This window comes from Mixophyes fleayi, chromosome 10 (assembly GCF_038048845.1).
Source record: "Mixophyes fleayi isolate aMixFle1 chromosome 10, aMixFle1.hap1, whole genome shotgun sequence".
Lineage (NCBI taxonomy): Eukaryota > Metazoa > Chordata > Amphibia > Anura > Limnodynastidae > Mixophyes > Mixophyes fleayi.
Window position 1 is genome coordinate 89880198 of NC_134411.1, and position 20315 is coordinate 89900512.

A 20315-nucleotide genomic window follows, 5' to 3' on the forward strand; every position below is an offset into this window, starting at 1 on the left:
GTAAGAAAATGGTCAGTCTGCGTGAGCGACATTTCTGCAGCGGAGATCTGTACTTTATTTAATTTGCTTTAGCAATACATTTACCCGTTCTTGTTCATAGCACATATATCGTTTGGGCCACAAGCTGGTCTCATACAATTATCTGTCAGATCTCTGTAAAAGAAGAGGGGAGCCTGCAAGGATTATTTATACACTTTGCTCAAAGTTGCAAACCTGCTGTAAAATACTAGCAAACCATAGCAACCAATTTATCTGTCTAGAGCCATTTAGAGAGCAAAAGTGCAAAATGTTCACCTCCCACAGTGCTTATGTCATCTGTGCTTATGATTAGAAGAAAACACTTATTTTTGTGGAGAAGTGCATGTGCAGGTGCATGAAAGCCCTGCCAGTTTGTTTTGCACTTTTGTAAACTACCTTTAGTGAACAAATATCTGGTGGCCATGATTTTAGTATGGATGTGCAACTTGTTTGTAAATAACTTTTATTATGTTTAAATATCCCCTTGAGGAAACTATCCTCAAAACACATGTTGGGAGAGCAGTTGGGGATCCTTATTTGTGATGATCACCTTTTCTGCTCTTTATCATATCACACTACCCTATGATAATATAATCAGTGTAGTTACATTTTCTCAGTAGCCGAAGTCGATATTTATAGTGACTATTTACTATAGATACACTTGTAACTGGTCATCCATTTAGTATATTGCATGTATTAGAGAACTAATTCTACATCTCTCTGTAGTGGCATTTTGTTATTAACATGCTATCTCATACTTACCAGCTTTAGAAAGTTGGTTTACGGGAGCCTGCCGGGGGAGGTGATGGGGGGGGGGGGAAGGGGGGGTTGGCGGGGCTCCAAAATGCGCGTCATTTTGCACCCGCTCCCATGATGTATTGACGCAAACGTGTCATTTGACAGCATGGGGCGGGGTGAATCGCGGCGTTTGGGACCTAGATCCGCTCTCTCCCGGGAGTCCGTGAGACTCTCTCAAAATGCTATGTTTGTTTTTGGTGGAATGCAAAAAGTCCAGCACTGCCCATACAATAGCAGATGTAGTTAAATCACTTGTCCAATCCAGTTGCACTGCCACACAGACTGGGCAGCACGTGGCACAGTGGTTAGCATTGCTGCCTCACAGAGTCAGGGTCATGGGTTCGTCTACAAACAGGACACTATCTGGGGAGCGTGTGTGTTATCTCCGTGTCCTCCGGTTACCACATGCTGGTCTATGCGCCAATGGGGGCAGGGACTGATGTGAATGACTAGGTATTCTCTGTACAGCACTGCGTATTATGGTTGGCACTATGTAAATAAACAGTAGCGATAATAAAAATAGTGTCATAAATCAAGTGGTTTATTAGGAAATATTTAAACAATTAAAACAGTGAATGGATAATAACCACAAACAAGCTGCAGGTACGAGCCAACCAGATTTTTAGGCTGTCCTGATTTGACTTTGATCAGATGCTCCTCTAATTACTGGCCACACACACACACGTTTGTGGCCAGTTTGGTCTAAAATGGGCCTAGAATAGCTGTGGGCATCTCAAGACTAACTATATCCTTTTTATTCCCCCATACAAACAGAGCACAGAAAAAAAAGACTGAAAAAAACCCCTTCTTCTTGAGTGTAAGCAATGTCACGTGTGGCACGTGTTTCTTCATACATGTACGTAGACTAATGGATCATGCTAACAGAATAAGTAATACTTTTGCCATTGTCACAACTAAAGATGTTCACTGACCCCCGTGTTTTGGTTTTGGATCTGGATTAACTTCGTGTTTTGGCAAAACTGCCCTTGCGTGTTTTGGTTTTGGATCCCTATTTTTTTTTTTTTGCTAAGATCACATAATTTTGCTCTTTTAGTTTTTTTTTGTTCCTACATTATTATTATTAACCTCAATAACATGAATTTCCAGTCAATTTCTGTCAGGTGACAAGAACACTGCTACCCCTGTTTCTGTGTGAGCAATGGCACTGAGCAATGTTGCTGAAGACTGGCGAGTGACAAGAACACTGCTACCTCTGTTTCTGTGTGAGCAATGGCACTGAGCAATGTCACTGGAGACTGGAGAGTGACAAGAACACTGCTACCTCTGTTTCTGTGTGAGCAATGGCACTGAGCAATGTTGCTGAAGACTGGAGAGTGACAAGAACACTGCTACCCCTGTTTCTGTGTGAGCAATGGTACTGAGCAATGTCACTGGAGACTGGAGAGTGACAAGAACACTGCTACCTCTGTTTCTGTGTGAGCAATGGCGCTGGATCTCCTGGGGTGGGAGGTACTTATGAAATCCAAAACCCACGAGATCCGACAACGCAACAATGACGTTTTGCCTCGAGTCAAACAAGAGGACGCGCAGAAGTACAGAGCCGGCTCACGAGCCTACTCGCATCCCTAAGTTCGGGTGGGTTCGGTTTTTAAGAAAACTGAGCCCGAGCGTCTCTAGTCACAACACACTCAAACATATTTGGCAGCCCGCTATATCAAGCCGATTACAGCAGAGTTTCCTTAAATACAGCCAACAGGTTATTTAAGATTTTAAGATTTCCTTGGCTGAGAACAAACAAGATCATTACTGATCCAGGTGATTAGAATACTTCCCCTGAGAAAAGTTAAGGATATCTACAGAAGATCGGCTTTACAGAGCATCTCCTAAAATACACTAAGCGTTGTGGTGTTTTGTAACCAAACCTTTGTATGTTTTGGAAAGAGCTTTGTGCAATACAAGTGACACAGACGTGCAGTCTGCGATTCTCCTCTTATTGACGCTGGTGTCTGTTACTGTGTCCACAACACGGTCATCTGTGTTATCAATCGGGCCCGTGCGTCCAATAGTCTTCATCATAAATGTGCGTGGGAAACCTGATCATGTTTGAGACCCGTGTGTGTACGTGTACATACTGCAGTCTTTGAAGAACTGGTGACACTGAATAGTTTATCACGTTCACGTTATTGCTCCCCTGCCTTAGTTACTGTTTAACGTAGATTATTTAACATTAATGCAGGTTTCAGCCCTAAGACTCTCGCTGTGCATTGGTAAAGAGCTATAAGGGAGGGGATGTTGCGTTGTTAATCTTTAGCGTTTTGTTGGCGTATAGTCATCCCCTGCATTCCTCAGATACTTCGTTGGCTTTAGAAATCGCCTGGCTCCTCATGGGGTACTTTAACCTCTCCACAGCTGAATTGCCCCTGACAACAAAGGGTTAAATTAATGTGCACAGAGAGCAAGCAGTTTTCATAGTCGTTTTTCATACTGACAGGTTATAATACTTACTGCTGAATAATACAAATACACTTTTTCTTTTTTTTTAAAGTAGGTACCTTCTTGCGTTGTAGGATTTTGTTTAGTGTCTGTAACTTGTTACTAATTATTGTTTACCATTCAGTACTGTGCTGTTGTTTTGTTCTCTGTCCCATAATCCCTTTCTCTCCTCCCAAAGCCCTCCCATCGGTCTTACTCTTGTGTACAAGGCCCTCACAATAGAATGACTTGGGGCAGCGCAATGGCTCAGTGGTTAGCACTTCTGCCTCACAGCACTGGGGTCATGAGTTCAATTCCCGACCTTGGTCTTATCTGTGTGGAGTTTGTATGATCTCCAAGTGTTTGTGTGGGTTTCCTCTGGGTGCTCCGGTTTCCTCCCACATTCCAAAAACATACTGGTAGGTTAATTGGCTGTCAACGAATTGACCCTAGTCTGTCTGTGTATGTTAGGGAATTTAGACTGTAAGCTCCAATGGGGCAGGGACTGATGTGAGTGAGTTCACTGTACAGCGCTGCGGAATTAGTGGCGCTATATAAATAATTCTTGATGATGATGACATGGCCAACTTGTAGTTTCCCAACACCCGGTGAGCCACAAGTCCCAGCATACCGGGCTAGCTACTGACAAATCATGTTGGGGCTTGTAGTTTCACAACACCTGGAGAACCACAGGTTGGCTAGGCCCGACGTAAGGTTATTGCCCAGTGGCCGTGGGCAGCAGATAAACCTCTTTCTGGATATGATATTATGTCATTGGGACAAGAAGAGTATGTCTGAAAATATGACACAGAACAGACCAAGGATGGCCGTAACAAACCCCTAGTTTGGTTTATAGCCATTATAGAGGATTAGAGTGATTGTTCATTCTTATAAAAATATATCATTGCATCGCGTGTGCCTTACTTGGAAATGTATCTAATCGTGGATGAAGTCGATTCATTGTTCTAAAACAGGAAACAGTTTGAGCCTATGGCCATACTTACTATCTTGTAGTAGAGGTTTGTTATCCTAGCAGATTAGTGTAGTTGACACAGGGTGATGTTTCGTAGACTGTTACTGAACGTCTATGTGCTCTTGTATTACAGGTTGTGCAGATAGTAGCAACCTAAAATATTTGGTGATTATTTAGCGCTTTTCCATTTCCGTATTGTTACTATGACCAGATAGCAAGTCTGGACTTGACCCACAATTATACTTTATTGCTTTCGACAAAACAATCACATCATCATCTTTTATTGTTTGATTAAACCTGTTAAATATTAACGATTTCCTACTGGATAGTAATAATTGTGTCTCTGACATCTACATTTTTGTAGTACATGTCTGTTTTTATCATGCTGCTACCATACCGAGTGAGCACTATGATACCAGGGCTATAGGACACTGCTACCCAGCATTCCACAGTACAAGGCCAGCATGTGATACACTTATAGACTATTAGCCAATAGAAGGCTGGCACTGTATGGTTTCCAGTGGTGAAACCTATTTTGGTTGGAAACAATAGTTACCCATTTTAATGTCATTGGGGATCTACATGATCAGTCTATTGGCCATTGACAGAGTCTAGAGCCCTGCGCTCCCAGTTTGATGATGGAGATATTGGTAGTAACTTCTATGTTTTTACATGCTAGGTATGGAGGACTGGAGACCAAATCCAGAGGATTTCTCCCAACAGGTCCGGCTGTCACGGACTTCCCACCAATCCAGGTCCGGTGTTGCGGTGTTGGCTTTGTATTGGCGCAGTTCGGAGTTTGTGGTGACAGCTTATTTAGCACAGTTCTACCCTTCTGCGTGCATCTACTAAACCCGCTTCTGCCAGTCTTCTTTTGTGAATGCCATTAATAAATCATAGTGTCATGGTGACCAGTTATTCATTCAGTGATTTTAGATCTGGGAGTCATAGACACTCTCCTCTTCATATCCTTCTCCGCTTAATTGGAAAAAATGAATAAATAACTGACGGAACACTACAGACAAAGCAAAGGAACATTTTATAACTTACAGAAATATATACTTCATACCTTTATTGAACATTAGATAGTTTTATCACATGTGCTTTTTCAGACTGACTGGGAAGACGGTTTATTACCCCCAGAGTATGTTTAAATAGCTTAATTTCACACTTCTTAATAATTAACACTTTTCTGCTGGAAGGATCTATATATCGTATGACCCATTTTGTTACGCAGATTATTTTTGTCATTTGTCTTCTCCCTCTTCCACGTTTTCAGCCCCTTCCTAATGCCAAGGGCTTCTGGGATTTCCAGTCTTTCAATCAAAACTTGGTCTGCCACACAAGCAGGAGCGGAAAGTCACGTGTGGTGACCAAATGGATTTTTCTGGTCTTTTCAATGCACCGTCTGTTATGAAAAGGCAGCGTTTATTTTGACTGGAAGGTGGTTTAACGCCAGAATGGCCCAGCTAGCTTAACGCCTTGAAAGTTCTCGGGAAGTGTTTTGCACAGACCGTTCGCCTCGAACAACTGGGAATAGTAACTGTGTATTTTCACCCGTCAAATACAATAATATAGCATAGTTTGTGCTGCTGGTTTACAGCAAGTCTACCTTTTCTGTAAAGTATGGCACAGAACTTAGCTGCCAATGTGTCCTTTTTATTGAGCTATAGAAGAGGTGTTTCCTATAGACAATACCCCCCTCCCACCTCGAAAAAAGAAAGAAAAAATAAAAAGTCCCATTGCAATATTTTAATTATGTTAATATTTTGGTTCCCTTGCTTCTGAGAATTGTCCAGTATTAGACCTGTAATCTATCTCGGCACGAGATGTCCGTTTTTAGGGTCCTGGTAAATGTTGGTCTACTGCAAATTAAAATTTCTGAACGTTTCATCAACCACTATATCTACCAGTATAATTTCAATGTGGGGAGGTTGGTACCGTCAAACATTGGTCATTTGCTATAACTGAGATGTATTGCTGTCATTGTTAATGATGGGTTTGGGACATGAGAGATCTTCACCAGTAAATGTGCAATTTTCCATTATGGTTGGCCACCGATAACAATATCACACCAAAGCGCACAGCAAGTGCAGCCAAACTAAACTGCAGACTACCATCGAGCTGGTCATGACGTCTGCAAAGGGCTCCAATAACCTCATGTATTTCCAACACTTTCTCACCATGAAATCCAGTCTGACTGCAGAAACTGTATCATCACATGGCTGGGAAATATTTTCTTTGGTATCTCCTTGTGTTATTTTGTTATTGTGGGTCATTTGGAGTTTATAGAACTGGTTGTTGCTGTTTTTACAAAGTTGTATATTGACAGTATTTTAAATTCTTCTTCTATTTGAGTCTGTACGTTTCCTCTTAGCAGAACACGGGGAAGGCATTTGTTTAGTGTGTGTTGACGTGGATTAGGAGGTATTGGGGGGCAGCTGCTACCTTGGCTATGGAGTATTCAGGGCGTTTTTATACTAGACAAACTAAGGTTTATAATGTCTAGTGGTCTTATGTTACATGTGACTTTGGTGAACCATGGTCTATTTTCACTTACATTGACTTTTTAAATGTATTGTTATACTTTATTACTGACTAAGTAAAGTAAATCAATAATTAAAAAAACAACAACAGATATTTAAACCATATTTGCCACGTGATAGGGTGGCATTAATTAGTGGTAATTAATTGTTAATTAGTTACCATTAGGTAATTGGTGTGTGGGTTGGGATGTAAGCGGCATGTGGGAAGTTTCAGGGATATGTGGGGAATCCTGAGGGCATTTTAAAGCAAGTGGGAGGTCTGAGTGGCATGCGGGGGTCTGTGTGGGCATTGTGTGGCTAGTGTTGGATTTAGGGCATGTGGTGGTGATTAGTTAGTTTTGGGCTGCTTTTATTTTTCTGTGCGTTTTAGAGAAAATATCTATATACAGAGACAGAAGGAGAAAGCATGTGTGTTTGGCAAATGTATTATTCTAACTTATTAAGGGTAATGTGCAGGTTAGAGGGCCACGCAGTCTTTTTGAAGGCCCTTGACGTATAAGCGGTTCTCCACCCATTTACTGTGCAGTTAAATATTGAGGTACTGGCTGGAACATGCACTGTGCACGTGAGAAACGTTCTTCAGTATCATCAAACAATAGGAAGTCTGCCAACGTTCTGGACCGGCTCCTGATCGGCTTTGAATGATCAGTGAGTTTGGGGTTACAGGGTCTTTGGTCCACACAAACCGCTAATATAAATAATGCCTAATGCTTTGTTGCTGCAGGAAATAGACATAAAGGAGGAGTACAGTTGTATGGCCTATTTTATCAAGAATAGAATGTGTTTAATAACTGATCTTTGCATAACTGGTCCTCTGTGCTAGATTAATATTTATTAATATTCATTTAGTAATAAACGTCAGTGCTGAAAGCCTTACCCTGAGGATAGAATTCTTGTGACTTTTCACTGTATTTATAAATATCCTGAGTGTTTAAACTATCTCACATGTACTAACACAATGACGTGGATGAGTTAGAGGAGTTCTCTATAACACAGGCACCCTGAATCTCTTTCTCCCGCTTTCTGAATTCCTACCACAGGCCTGGACAACCTGTGGCTCTCCAGGTCTTGTGAAACTACATGTCCCAGCATATCTTACCAGTTACCGGCTGGCAAAGCATGCTGGGACTTGTAGTTTCACAACACCTAAAGAGACACAGGTAGTCCTATCGGGTATATGGTCACAGACAGCTCATGGTACATCATCCTGACAAGTGTTCATGTGGCCGGTGGCATCACACGTTCTTATATCCTCTGTGCACCTTCTGGGCATCAAGCTGCATAGAGAACACAAACGCAGGCTTTTGAATGAATGGGGGTGGTGGGCAGCCGGGGGTGAGTAATGTATTATGTACTGACCATGAGCAATGTATAGGTAGTTTGTTACCTCTTTTTGTGGAGAAACCCTTAAACGTTTTTTTCTTTTTGGAATTGGGCAGCACGGTGGCTAAGTGATTAGCACTTCTGCCTCACAGCACTGGGGTCATGAGTTCAATTCCTGACCATGGAATTATCTGTGTGGAGTTTGTAAGTTCTCCCCGTGTTTGCGTGGGTTTCCTCCAGGTGCTCCGGTTTCCTCCCACACTCCAAAAACATACTGGTAGGTTAATTGGCTGCTATCAAAATTGACCCTAGTCTGTCTCTCTGTGTGTGTGTGTGTGTGTTAGTGAATTTAGACTGTAAGCTCCAATGGGGCAGGGACTGATGTGAATTGGTTCTGTGTACAGCGCTGCGGAATCAGTGGCACTATATAAATAGATGGTGATGTTGATGATGCTCTTTGTGTTGCATATTAAAGCTGCGCTCCCGGTTGACGTATTGTTCACCATTTTAGAATGGCCGTGTAAGCGGGAGGAGTAACAGTATAAACTGCACGCTTGGTACTTGCAGGTTTATATTGGTCCACACAGACACGGCCAGCTCTGCAGTGTTGCACAGCCCTGCCCCCTGAGATGACCAACGTGGTGGGTGCAGCCATTGGACGACCCTCCTCTCCTCTCCTCTTTTCCCTCCTTTCTTTTTTTCCCCATTTTTCATTCCTCCTGTTTTCCTACACCCTTTAGGGTTCCCTTTAATAGTAATGTCCACGCAGCCATACAAGGATCCAGCATTGACCACTTTATTTGCTGGTTCATATATGGTTCTGCTTCCTTGTGTTAATTTGACAGGCATGGCTCATTATTGCAGGCTATACTGTGATATCATGTATACATTACACTATAATGCGTTATCTTAGTCTGGCGCATTATACTCACTCCGGTATCTGAGAAGGTCCCACAGTGGTACATAGGAACTGTGACAAAAGCTGTGGAGATAACCAGCCTGGAGCCAGAATAAGATAATCGCCAGTAATAGTAACAGTCAGCACCGAAATGTGAACTGTAGATGGTCATTAACGTTCTAATCATACACTGAACGGGAGGTGGAATAGGATAAAGATCAATTGAAGGTGAATAACCCCTTTGAAAATAACTAAATTCTACCTTAATGTTGGGGAAAATGTATATTAAAAATCCAAATAGGATTAGATGTATAAATTAATGGGATGTATAAATTAATGGACATTGGCATCTTGTAAGATTGTAATAATTCTATGTTACTGAACATCTATGTATTTAAACTAAAATATATCACAACATACTATACGGTACGACTACCAGAGCTCAGTTGGAATTAATACTAATCTGAGCCTTTGCTAGGGACTGACTCTCAGTAACATTCTCAAGGTTCCTGAATACAATCTCGTACAAAGGGTCACATTTTCTGCAGCTAACCTCAAAGAACCAGCCTGGCGTTCGGCCAGCTAAAGATCCCTTTTATAGATGTCTTAAATGGGAAAGGGGGGGATACTTGGAACACAGAATAAGCTCATCAGTTTTTAATTTGGTCTTTAGTCCCAGATCTCGGGATCAGGCAGGGGTTAAATACTGTTTGCTCTGCTGGGATTGTCCACACACCACCACTTCCTTCTGAAAAAGCTGGTCATTGCTGATACTTGCTGGATTATGAGTCCAGCGGGACCGCGTTTCCAAGTTTAGGTTCACCTCGCAAGCCTACATTCCTCCTCCGCACGCTTTACTGTCCAAGTTTATGGATACTTTGGAAATGATCAAATTGCCGAAAATATTAACGGGATGCAAACATGATTATCGTTCAGGGAACTGGGAACTTCATGGTGCCAAACTGTTTTCCTTGTTTGGAAAAATGAAAGCATTTAACAGCTATGTTTGTGTTCACTACATTAATATTTTTTTTTTTTTTCTTGGACTAGATGCTGGGGTTATATGACAAAACTCTATTTTTAACATTATTGTCGTTGTTTTGAAGCTTTCAGCAGATAAGGTTCTGCACCCCTGATAGAGTACTTAACGTTGCTCTCGCCAGCAAAAATATCTCCTTATATAAAGAATCTTAAAGTGGGTCTGTCACCCGTTCATGTTATGGTTGTAAGCTTGAAAGCAGGCATCCTTACCTCTCTCTCTAACTTCTTGGAGGGGAACGCAATGTGCATTGCAAAGTATAATTTTCTTGGGTAGTTTAAACGTTCTCTCACCTCTTGCTACCTATCTAAACTCAAGTCTTTATATGTATAACTTACTCAGCCTACCAGGTTGCCTCCTTTAAGGACACACATTGTATCTGACTCGTTTACTGTCTAGCTGGTCCTGTATATTTCCTTCCCATCCTCATTTATGCATATTCCCAGACTTACCTCTCCTTTCATACAAACAGCCTTCAAATTTAAGACATCTCCTCGTTAGAAGTGCCCTCTCATCACCATCAGAGACTGGCACCTTCCCTTGCAAAAACCAAAAAATGCAAAACCTGCACCCATGTCCGACCAACATACACAGTCCACATACTCAACACACAACAGCACTATAAAATACTGACAGATTCTCATGTACATCCTCCAATGTGGTGTACATGATACAGTGTACAAGATGCCCTGAGGGAATCTACATTGGAGAGACCAAGCAGAAACTGCAATCCAGGATTAATCTACACAGACACACAATAAGGAAGTCTCTGGACACCCCTGTGGGTAAAGACTTCTCAGGACCAGGACACAGTATGACAGATTTAAAAGTCCTAATACTGAAAGGTCTTTTTTTTTTTTTTTTTTTAAACTCTTTATTTGTAGAGGAAACAACAGGAACAGTACAGATAACATTTTGGACAAGAAAAATATTAATAATCAAAGTGTTTCCTCTGAGTTTTATACTTTTATATCGGTGGGGGAAAGAGAAGGGGAGGGAGGGTGGGGGGTAGAAAGGCACAAATATTGTCAACAATATAACTAATAAACCAATAGGCACGCAAACTTGGAACATTGCTAGGAAAAGCTAGGGCACACAGTTACAATGACTGCACGAGAGAGGGGTAGCATACAGACATTACTCACCATCCGCGCACCAATTCCAGCCTGGGGGGTCCAGAGGCGGCCCAAGAGCTATGTTCCATCTGCAGGAGGAGGAGCCGTACTGGAAAGGCAGCTATGGCTTTCTAGAAAGTACCACGGGGCCCACACCTTATCAAAGTTATATGATTTATCATGAAGGTAGCACGTTATACTTTCCATGCTTGCGACATGTCCTATGTACGACCGTAACTCCTGCATAGAGGGAGCCCTAGGGTCTTTCCAGTGCTTTGCTATTAGGGATTTAGCGGCTGCCAGAAAATGAGAGATTAGCTTGTTAGAGGGCGCGCTCTCATCAGGTATAGGGCGAGAGAGAAGGAATGACCAGGGATCCTTACTTATCTGTTGTTCTGACACAGAGTTTATGAGTGTAAGAACCATGTTCCAGAAAGGAACAATGCGAGGGCAGGTCCACCATATATGTAGCATCATACCTCTCTGGCCACATTCCCGCCAGCAGCTCGGAGTGGCCGTAGGAAACATTCGAGACAGCTTATCAGGAGTATAGTACCACCTATAGTACACTTTATAGGCAGTTTCCTTAATTAATGTAGAGATCGAGCTCTTGGCAATCCCCTCCCTGACCTCCTCCCAGCATAAGTCGTCTGGAGGAGGACCCAAGTCATTTTCCCATTCCCGCTCATGTCGGCCTGGAGTATCAAAGGTATAATCTATGAGCCAATTATAGATCTGGGAGATCATCCCTTTAGTGAGAGGTGAATGTAAACACATGTACTCGAAGGAGGTCGGGGCCCGAAGAGCCTCCTGGGGGGGCAAAGACATGGCGTAGTGTCGGACCTGGAAGTACTCTGAAAGGTCTTTTTTAAAATGACAGGGAGAGAAAAATATGGGAATTCAAACTGATAAGAACATTCCAGTCATTGACTAAAGGACTCAATCTAACACCTGGATTTATGACCCACTACATGGACAAACTTCACAGCAGAGTGCAGACCTCTGAACTCGTAGGACTTTTACTCTTCCATCCATAACGAAAATCTCCTTTTTATTACTTTAGCTTATCTTAATGATGTATTTCCCCCTCCCTTCTCTGTACAAATTGCTTGATGTAACAGCTCTTAAATATTGTGCCTTTTTCTCAGTCATTCATTTGTAACCTTGCCTGATGAAGGGGCTCTGTGCTCTGAAAGCTAGCATATATAATAAAAAATATTTGGTTAGCTAATAAAGGTATCACTCCTATAATACTTTTTGTCTTTTTTGACACGAAAGTATTTAACATCACATAGATTTTTCTGGCTAACACAGTACTGCAATAATAATAAAAACATATTTTTTGCTACACATTATGCATATCCCAGTCACACCCGTGAGTTATTCAGCTTTTATACAGATAGACACTTGGATCATGTTTATCTTCAGAAAAAAATTAATAAAGAAATCTATTGTAAGGAAATCTACAAAAACTATTGGAATGAAATGTTAAAGGATGTTTGCACCATTGTGTGCAGTCTTATTTTACAGATTTAAACGTGAAATCCAAAATAAAGTTAAAACAAAATGAAACAACCAAACTATATAGTCAGGTGTATGTCGGGGCGGGGGGGGGGGGGGGGGGGTGGGGTTGTATGGGGAGGAAGGGAACATATCGACACCCTCTGCCACATCGTGGGATCAACATAGGCGGATTTGAATTGTAGAACATAAGTTATTTTGCGGTTCTGCAGTTGATTCATATGCCTGGATTGCGTAGAAGTTGGTCACCATTGGGGATCAGTTGGGTTACGAGAGAGCAGGAAAATAATGGAATCACATCTACCAATAGCCTTATTGTTCACAGGACCTTCCTGGTTTATGTATTTATTGATTTCACCTTCAGCTCTTCACCATATTAAATCCTTTATAACGTAGCCAAGTGGAAAACAAACACTTTTCTGATGCGCACCGTTGTACTATATTTGTGTGTACACATCTGACTTCATACGATGACACTACATATATTCAGCAGCAACTAGCAGGCTCTGGATCTCCTTAGTGCTGTAGCATGATACAGTAGTAATTGTATGTTTTGTCCAGGCAGATGAGGCACGATGGTCCTTTAATGTGGTCATGAATACGTAGGTGGTGATGTAGAGCGTCAGAGCTGCCGTAAGCTGACATAAGAATGTTATTAGAGTTAAGTAATCTGTAGCTAATTGTTCTGAGGTTAGACTCTCCCTTTCCTTCTAATTGACTCAGATCTCCTACCTGTCCCGTCCGTATGTCTCAATCACTGTTCCTGTAAGGAACTGCATTAACTCTCTGGCTGCATACAAATGTTCGTTTCCTTGTTTTATACATAATTGTCCCTTTTCTTTGCTGTTGCTTTATTTTACATTAATGAAAAGCTCCACAATAGTATTAGTAGTTTTAATGACTAATGTTTATATTGGGCCAACATAGTCTCTTGTTCAATGCAAGGATGCATAACAGGGAGAGAATATTTTGTCATTCTGTTCTGGGAGCCCTGCATGCAATTATCGTCTGTCCTTTGTGATTCCTTTCTTGGTTTCCTCAGGTGATGGTGATAATTGGTGCTATGCTAATAGACTATGGGTAGCGGATCAGTAATGATGCAGGAAGTGCGGCCCACATATGCTGCACTGTAGGTACCGATCATCACAGTGAGACCTGATTAAAGTCATTCGGATCAGTTGTGATCACTGGCCTTTGGGAAGGCTGTTAGGCCTAATGGCAATATTAAGTTTGCTATTGGGGGGGGGGGGGAAGCATCAAGAAATGAAAGTGTTATTCTTCTGCAAGTGTAGAGATTTTACTAATAATGCTGAACTTTCAAGGTCACATCAGGGAGCATCATCATCATTTATTTATATAGCGCCAACATATTCCGTTGCGCTTTATAATTGGGGGCAAACATAGTAAACTAATAAACAAACTGGGTAAAACAAACAAAGAGGTGAGAAGGCCCTGCTCGCAAGCTTACAATCTATGGGACTAACTTGCACGTCGGCTAGCCACACACGCTATTAATCTGTACCTAGTCTGGTCACTCGCCACATTTTGGAAATCTGGTCTTTCAGGGGCCTAACAGGTTTCGGGGATGTTTGTATTACTTTATGGACAGTGTTATCCTCAGACAAGACTTTTGCTTTGGCTCCCGATGAAACCAGATTTTGGTCTCCTCATCTTAATTGTCTTACAGCCTTGTTGCCATACTAAATGTATACATGGCGGATAGCTTTAAGTGACCGTAGGGATGTTACTAACTTGTTTGGTTTTGCCAGTGATAATTGGTGCCGAGACTTGTATGCGTCTATAATTTGGTTTTGAAGTTGATTCATTGACGGTTGGAAGCACGAGTTAATCCCAGATTCATAGCTCTTACTGTTTTATTTTTAACATCTGAGTCATTAGGTGTGAATGTGCAAATTTCAAAACATAATTCCGTTTCTCCAAAGTCATGCAGTAATATCACACGCTAGTGTTTGGTAAAAAGAGACGTCTTTACTTGTTTAGTACATGTTCTTGTGCTCTCTTGTAGAATGTATTTAGTAAAGCAAACCAGATATACATTTCACTTTTCAACGTTGACCTGTCTGCTTGTTCTTCTTTCCAGAATCCGTTTATGACCTTCTCCCAAAGGAGCTGCAGTTGCCCTCCTCCCGAGAGACGTCTGTCACCCCAATGAGTCAGACAAGCGGAGGTGAGGCCGGATCGCCTCCCCCAGCTGTAGTTGCTGCTGGTACGCATATCATTTCACTTTTATCCGTCTTCTGTAGATGTGCCATTGTTTTTTTGTTTTCCTTTTATATTTTCCCCATTTTTTTTATATTTCATTTTACCGCTGGCTGAAATGAACAGTGCTGTTAAAGTTGAGTGCGGCGTATGCCTTGACATCCAAAAATACATCAATAAATAGGATTTGAAGAATTTAACCCAACCAATGCCCCTGGGATTTCCAAATACCTGAACAGTAGTCGCCTGCTTCAGTGTGTTGTTTGACACTTTAACTATTGGAGCTGTATACTTGTAGAAATGCATAATATTGATATTCAGAAAGAATTATGTGAACCAAGCCAGACTGCTGTTATAAAATAGAAATGCATGCTGATATTTTGTTAAATGGATGGCTTATGCAATAAATGTATTTCTCTTGCAGTAGATATGTGCTGGGTTTCTCCATTTAGGTCCCGTTTAAACAGCTCAAAAAAGAGTATTTATGACTTTGCCGGATTTGGAGAACCGATTGGCAGTCCGTGTGCTCCATTTCTAAATAGTTATAAAATCCTGTTATATTACCTCCTAACGGCTCTTCCTTGGTCTAACCACCCCTGTGCCTGCTTTTTGCCCGTTTGGCAACTTGCTGCGTTTATACAGAACTTCTGACTTAGGCTGTTCTGTTTGTTTAATTCATCTGAAATTCCTATATGTACAAGGCAGTTTTGTGGTCTATATGACCCTTTGGAGACCAGAGTGAGACTATGCCGGTTTATATATGTCTGCCCATAGACTACAGTATTTAGATCACTTAAAACGAAAGTACAGACATAACATGGTCTTAACTGAGCGTATTGAGGAGGTCTGTGAAGCCGTACATATATGAGCCATGTTGTATATATTTTCTATTTTTAAGAGACTTTTTCTGCTTTACATACGGGCACATTGGTATTTATTAATACACAAGTTAGTTTAAGCCACTAGAAAAAATGTGAAGTATACTTTGCATACGCTGCATGTTTCGTACCCAACCACATGTTTATAAATAACTCTTTCTGCATACACAACCAGCCCAGCCAGGCAGCTTATAAAATGTCTTCTATCTACTCTGTGGTCTCTCTATTGATTTATGTTCTAGAACCGCAGAGCGATATTCTAAACCTGGCACCGTCTCCAAGATAGAACTGAATCCTACATACGCCTTACTCCAGCACCATCGTTTCACATGACATATAATACTTTACAGCACTGCTCATTGTTCTGTCCTCGCCAGCAGTTTTCCTCCAAATCTGTGGTTTTATTGTGTTATTCCAGACTGATTCATTCCAATACCTCTTTCAAAAAAAACCTTTTCTGGTGTCCAACAACCAGTCGCAAGACATCAGATTCATCAAATTGTCAACTGAGCTGAAATCTCCCAATAAGCCCACAGATGAAAAATGTCTATTGTATTGCTTGCTAACTTTTTAAAAAAATGTAATACAGATAGCCTAATTCATTACATGGAATTGTATTGTCCGTTGCCTCCATGCTTTCCCGCTAATCAAACCCAGTTTGGAATAAGCTAAAAATAATGTATCTTGTTGATATTGGCTGCGGTTAGTGACGGTAATTATGAGATTACGTTTATCAGTTGTGGTTATCACAGAATGTGCGCGGGATGATTAACCTACTAAATCAATTCTGACATTCCAGCGCCGTCGTGGAGCGGTTGGATTGAAGTTCACTTTGGGGAAGGGGGGGGTAATAAAAAGTATTATATATGAAGTTAAAATAAACGTGGCCCGCTGACTGAAAAGGAAACATTACCCTTGGCAGGGAAGGTTTTGGAATGTGTTTGTTTTCCAGAAACAAAAGTGTTTCCATTTATACTTCGCTGCTTTAAACAACTATTTAGGATATATTTTTTCTTTAAAATGCGAAATTTCCGCATTGGTTATGTCACAGACCAAATTATTTTATTCTTAGTTCCCCTCTTTCAGCAGTATATGTAGAACAGGGAACTGCAAAGGTCTGAGAGGGCTAACATTAAATAAAGATAATTTCTATACTGCTAGGACTAGGCAAAGAATAAAAATGAGAATTATAATGTTTTTGTTTCCTTTGCTCGTTACAATCTCGTTGCCTTGATAGTATGCCCTGGGAGAAGGTTTCATATTCCTTTTGATTGAAAGTAGCCATCTGAGCAAAAACTGCTTGGCCGGGTATCTGACTGGATCGATCATTAAGATTTCACTTTGAAAAGCTTCAATAGAAGACTCCAGCATGCCGAAATTATTTATTGTCTGGTCAGAATATATCATTTCTTTTTTTTTTTTTTTAAATATATACTGGTTTGAGATAAACACATTGCATCCATTGTTTATTTTTATTGGCTGTTTACAGGAAATAATCTATTGTCTCTAACTGTTACAGCAACCGTGTAGATTTCTTTGTCACTTTGGAATGTGATTTAGACGTTCTGCATATTGTGACGCCGGCGTCTGTTGATCAGATTGCATGATTCAGCTAGTAGTAACGGCGTGGTAGAGTGCGGGGCACTTGGTACTAAGGTACAGAAGCACAGTGAATAACACTGTTGCTTAGCATGAGATCAACAGGCTCTTAGTCAGGTTAGATGGTAGAACTTTCCCAGATCTGACCTGATGCACTAGTTTAACATCATTACTGGGTTTATATTCTGTAGTAAATAAACAAAATCCATATATTTAATAGACTATATAGAGAACATTTAAGCCATTGAAATGACACATTCCTTCATTATATGACGTTTAATGGAGAAAAGAAGGCAATATAATTACAATTTTTAATGACCTTTTTAAGAAAAGGTTGTTTTATTGTCTTTGTCTCTATCCCACAATTCCCGTTTGTCCTCACAAGCCCCTCATCATCTTCATGATTGACAGTGGTCTCGCCCTACAATGGCTAGGGGGTGGAGCCTAATGGCTTGGAGCCAATGAGACGTCATTGTGGGGACATGGTACGATGTCTTTTGGGGCACGGCAGGTCCATAAGGCCTAAAAATATGCCAGAGAGCAGGCAAAAGGAAGGTAGTCTGCAATAGACACCCCATTGGGGTGACTGCGCTACCGTCCAGTGATCCGAGAGCTGTAGGCTCTAGTCCTTGGCCCGTCGTCTTGTTATGTAACATCCAGAAGTCATGTTCAAATAAAAACTTCTGAAACACAAGACAATAATAGTTTCATTTTATTGACTAGGTTCTGTGGTTTGGACATCTGTCGTATAGTTTATGCTGAGCACAAGTCATAATGACAGGTCAAGGATAAAACAGTGGCTATCTGTTTTAGCTTTTTATTTTAGCTATCGTTTTACCACACTTTGGTTTGGTATGTTGTAGCCGGGACATCTGTGAGAATAATTACTTGGCGTATAACCTGATCATAACAAGGATGATTGAACTCTTGCGTGTCCCCATAAACTACTAGATCTCAGTCCTGTTAAGAGATATTATGCATTTGTATAGCCGTCTTTTTAATATGAATTATTAAGCAGTAAGATCCCAATGGCCGTTGTCCTCCTGGTTAATACTCAATCTCCGGAGATGGTGAAAACAAAGGGCCGTTGTATTAGTGGTGACATGTAATAAATGATGTCGTGCCTTGATGACCTCCTATCCGCTCCCTGCCATATACCAGACACCAACAATTGTGGGGGAGATTCTCACCAATGAACAAGAGGACAGGAGATTTTTGGTATTGTAGGAAAGAGACAAAGTCAATGACACTCTACTGAATGAGGAACTCTGCATTAACAGAATCCACGAGAACTTCTTTAATAACATAAACATTATACTATATTGATCTTCAGACAAATACATTTGACAAGTTGGATGTACGAAACTTGTTTCATATAGAGTTGTGCTTCGCACGTCTATCGTCCTAAATAAGTTTGACGGAAGCATTTTCTCGCTACTCTGTTTTAGGGGACCCTGCTCTGCCTCCTTCTACTGTCTAACTCCCAGTCTGTTTTGTTTTTTGCTTGCTCCCATTCCCCTCCTCTCATCATAACACTGTCCCTGTCACAGGCAGCTCTGTCCTCACTAATATAATCACGTGAGGGGACAGATTACTGCCTCCCAAAAGATTAATCTCCTGAAATAGTGAACAGTTCTGATGAACCGATTTGGCTACTGGTCATACTATACCCACCCACTTAAAAACTAAAGACCTCTTGCACTAGATGATATTACAGAGTCTGTGGTCTCTTGTTGCATAAAACCAGATTGATTACATATATTCCAATCCCTTGTTTATGAATATAACTTCACAACCACTTTGGATCTCTAAACGTATCATGGTTAGAATAATCCAAAAATAATTTTGGAGGTGCATTCTATAGTATCACTATATCACTAGTATCTAATGCATCTTTTTGCCTATGGAGTTAGACAAGGTTATTTCCATGTTTGCTTCTTTTGTTTAAAGGAAAATATTTTAGAAATCTGTTGTGTCATGATCATAGATGGTCTATAAGGGGCAAAGGTCTTTGTGTGATCTTTAAAGAGCAAGAAAAAAAGACTTCAGTATCTATAAAAGCCTGTGTGTTCTACAGCTAAGTAATATACTGGAAATAAATTCTATGTTTACGCTGGACTAAATCTGTCAGCAAACTTCCTGCTCTAATATTTAGAGAGAGCCATAATTTAGGAAAGTAATGCTTCTGTAAAAGTGGAAAGCCATTGCTTGGGAGATTGGCTAGCAAGCCTCCAAGATAACAGAAATGCCCTGTAACAGCCCACTTTATACACACTGGCAAGGCCAGTGATATCACACAGCAGATCAACTGACATACTCTGCTTTGCAAGTTAAGCTTTTTGTTCTGTCTCAGACCTTCCTCTGTTGTCTAATAAAAAGAGTGATTGCCCAATTTCACTTTATTTTTTAACAAAGCTGGCAGTGAAATATCAGGATAGCTGTGGAAACACCATTTTTTGTTTGTTTAGTTACCCTTTAATTTGCCAGGTGGCAGCTCCCACCCGATTTATAAAAGCAGCATGTTCTTAAACGTTTCTTTTAAATTTACCGTCCTAACTGCAGCCAATTACAAAACATACCGTGTGGGGGAAGTTGATAGAGAAAGCTGAGGCAACAGGACATAGAGTGTGTATTGTGCAGACTAATTAGTCTAACATGAATGTAAATATTTCTCAGAAGCTACCGTAAATGACAACTAATATTAATATATATGTTTTTTTTTGCCTGTGTATTAAGGTGCTCATTGTGTCTAGGGGAGAGGGAGGTGTGAATGTGGAAACTAAAATATTTCCGACTGAATGTAGACTAAAACAATGGTCAGATTGACCTAGAAATTCCATGTGATGATTGGATTGCTTTTTTTTATATCTGCTGGGATGCTAGCTGTTTTTTCTCTATTAATACAGTTAACTTGCATTCTAGCTCGGCCACTCAGAGGCAGGCATCGTGTGGTG

The 20315-nt window shown here is 40.9% G+C and overlaps 1 protein-coding gene across 4 annotated transcripts in view; it reads left to right on the forward strand.

Annotated features, from left to right (window-relative positions):
- Nucleotides 1–20315, forward strand: part of NFAT5 (nuclear factor of activated T cells 5) — a 62350-nt gene that overhangs the window by 12379 nt on the left and 29656 nt on the right. For 3 of the 4 annotated variants that reach the window (XM_075189105.1, XM_075189107.1, XM_075189106.1), the window contains exon 2: nucleotides 14766–14891. In XM_075189105.1, the coding sequence (XP_075045206.1) occupies nucleotides 14766–14891 (126 nt within the window). Of the gene's footprint in view, nucleotides 1–14763; nucleotides 14892–20315 lie in introns of those variants that run through there. The other variant, XM_075189108.1, reaches the window with a different exon arrangement.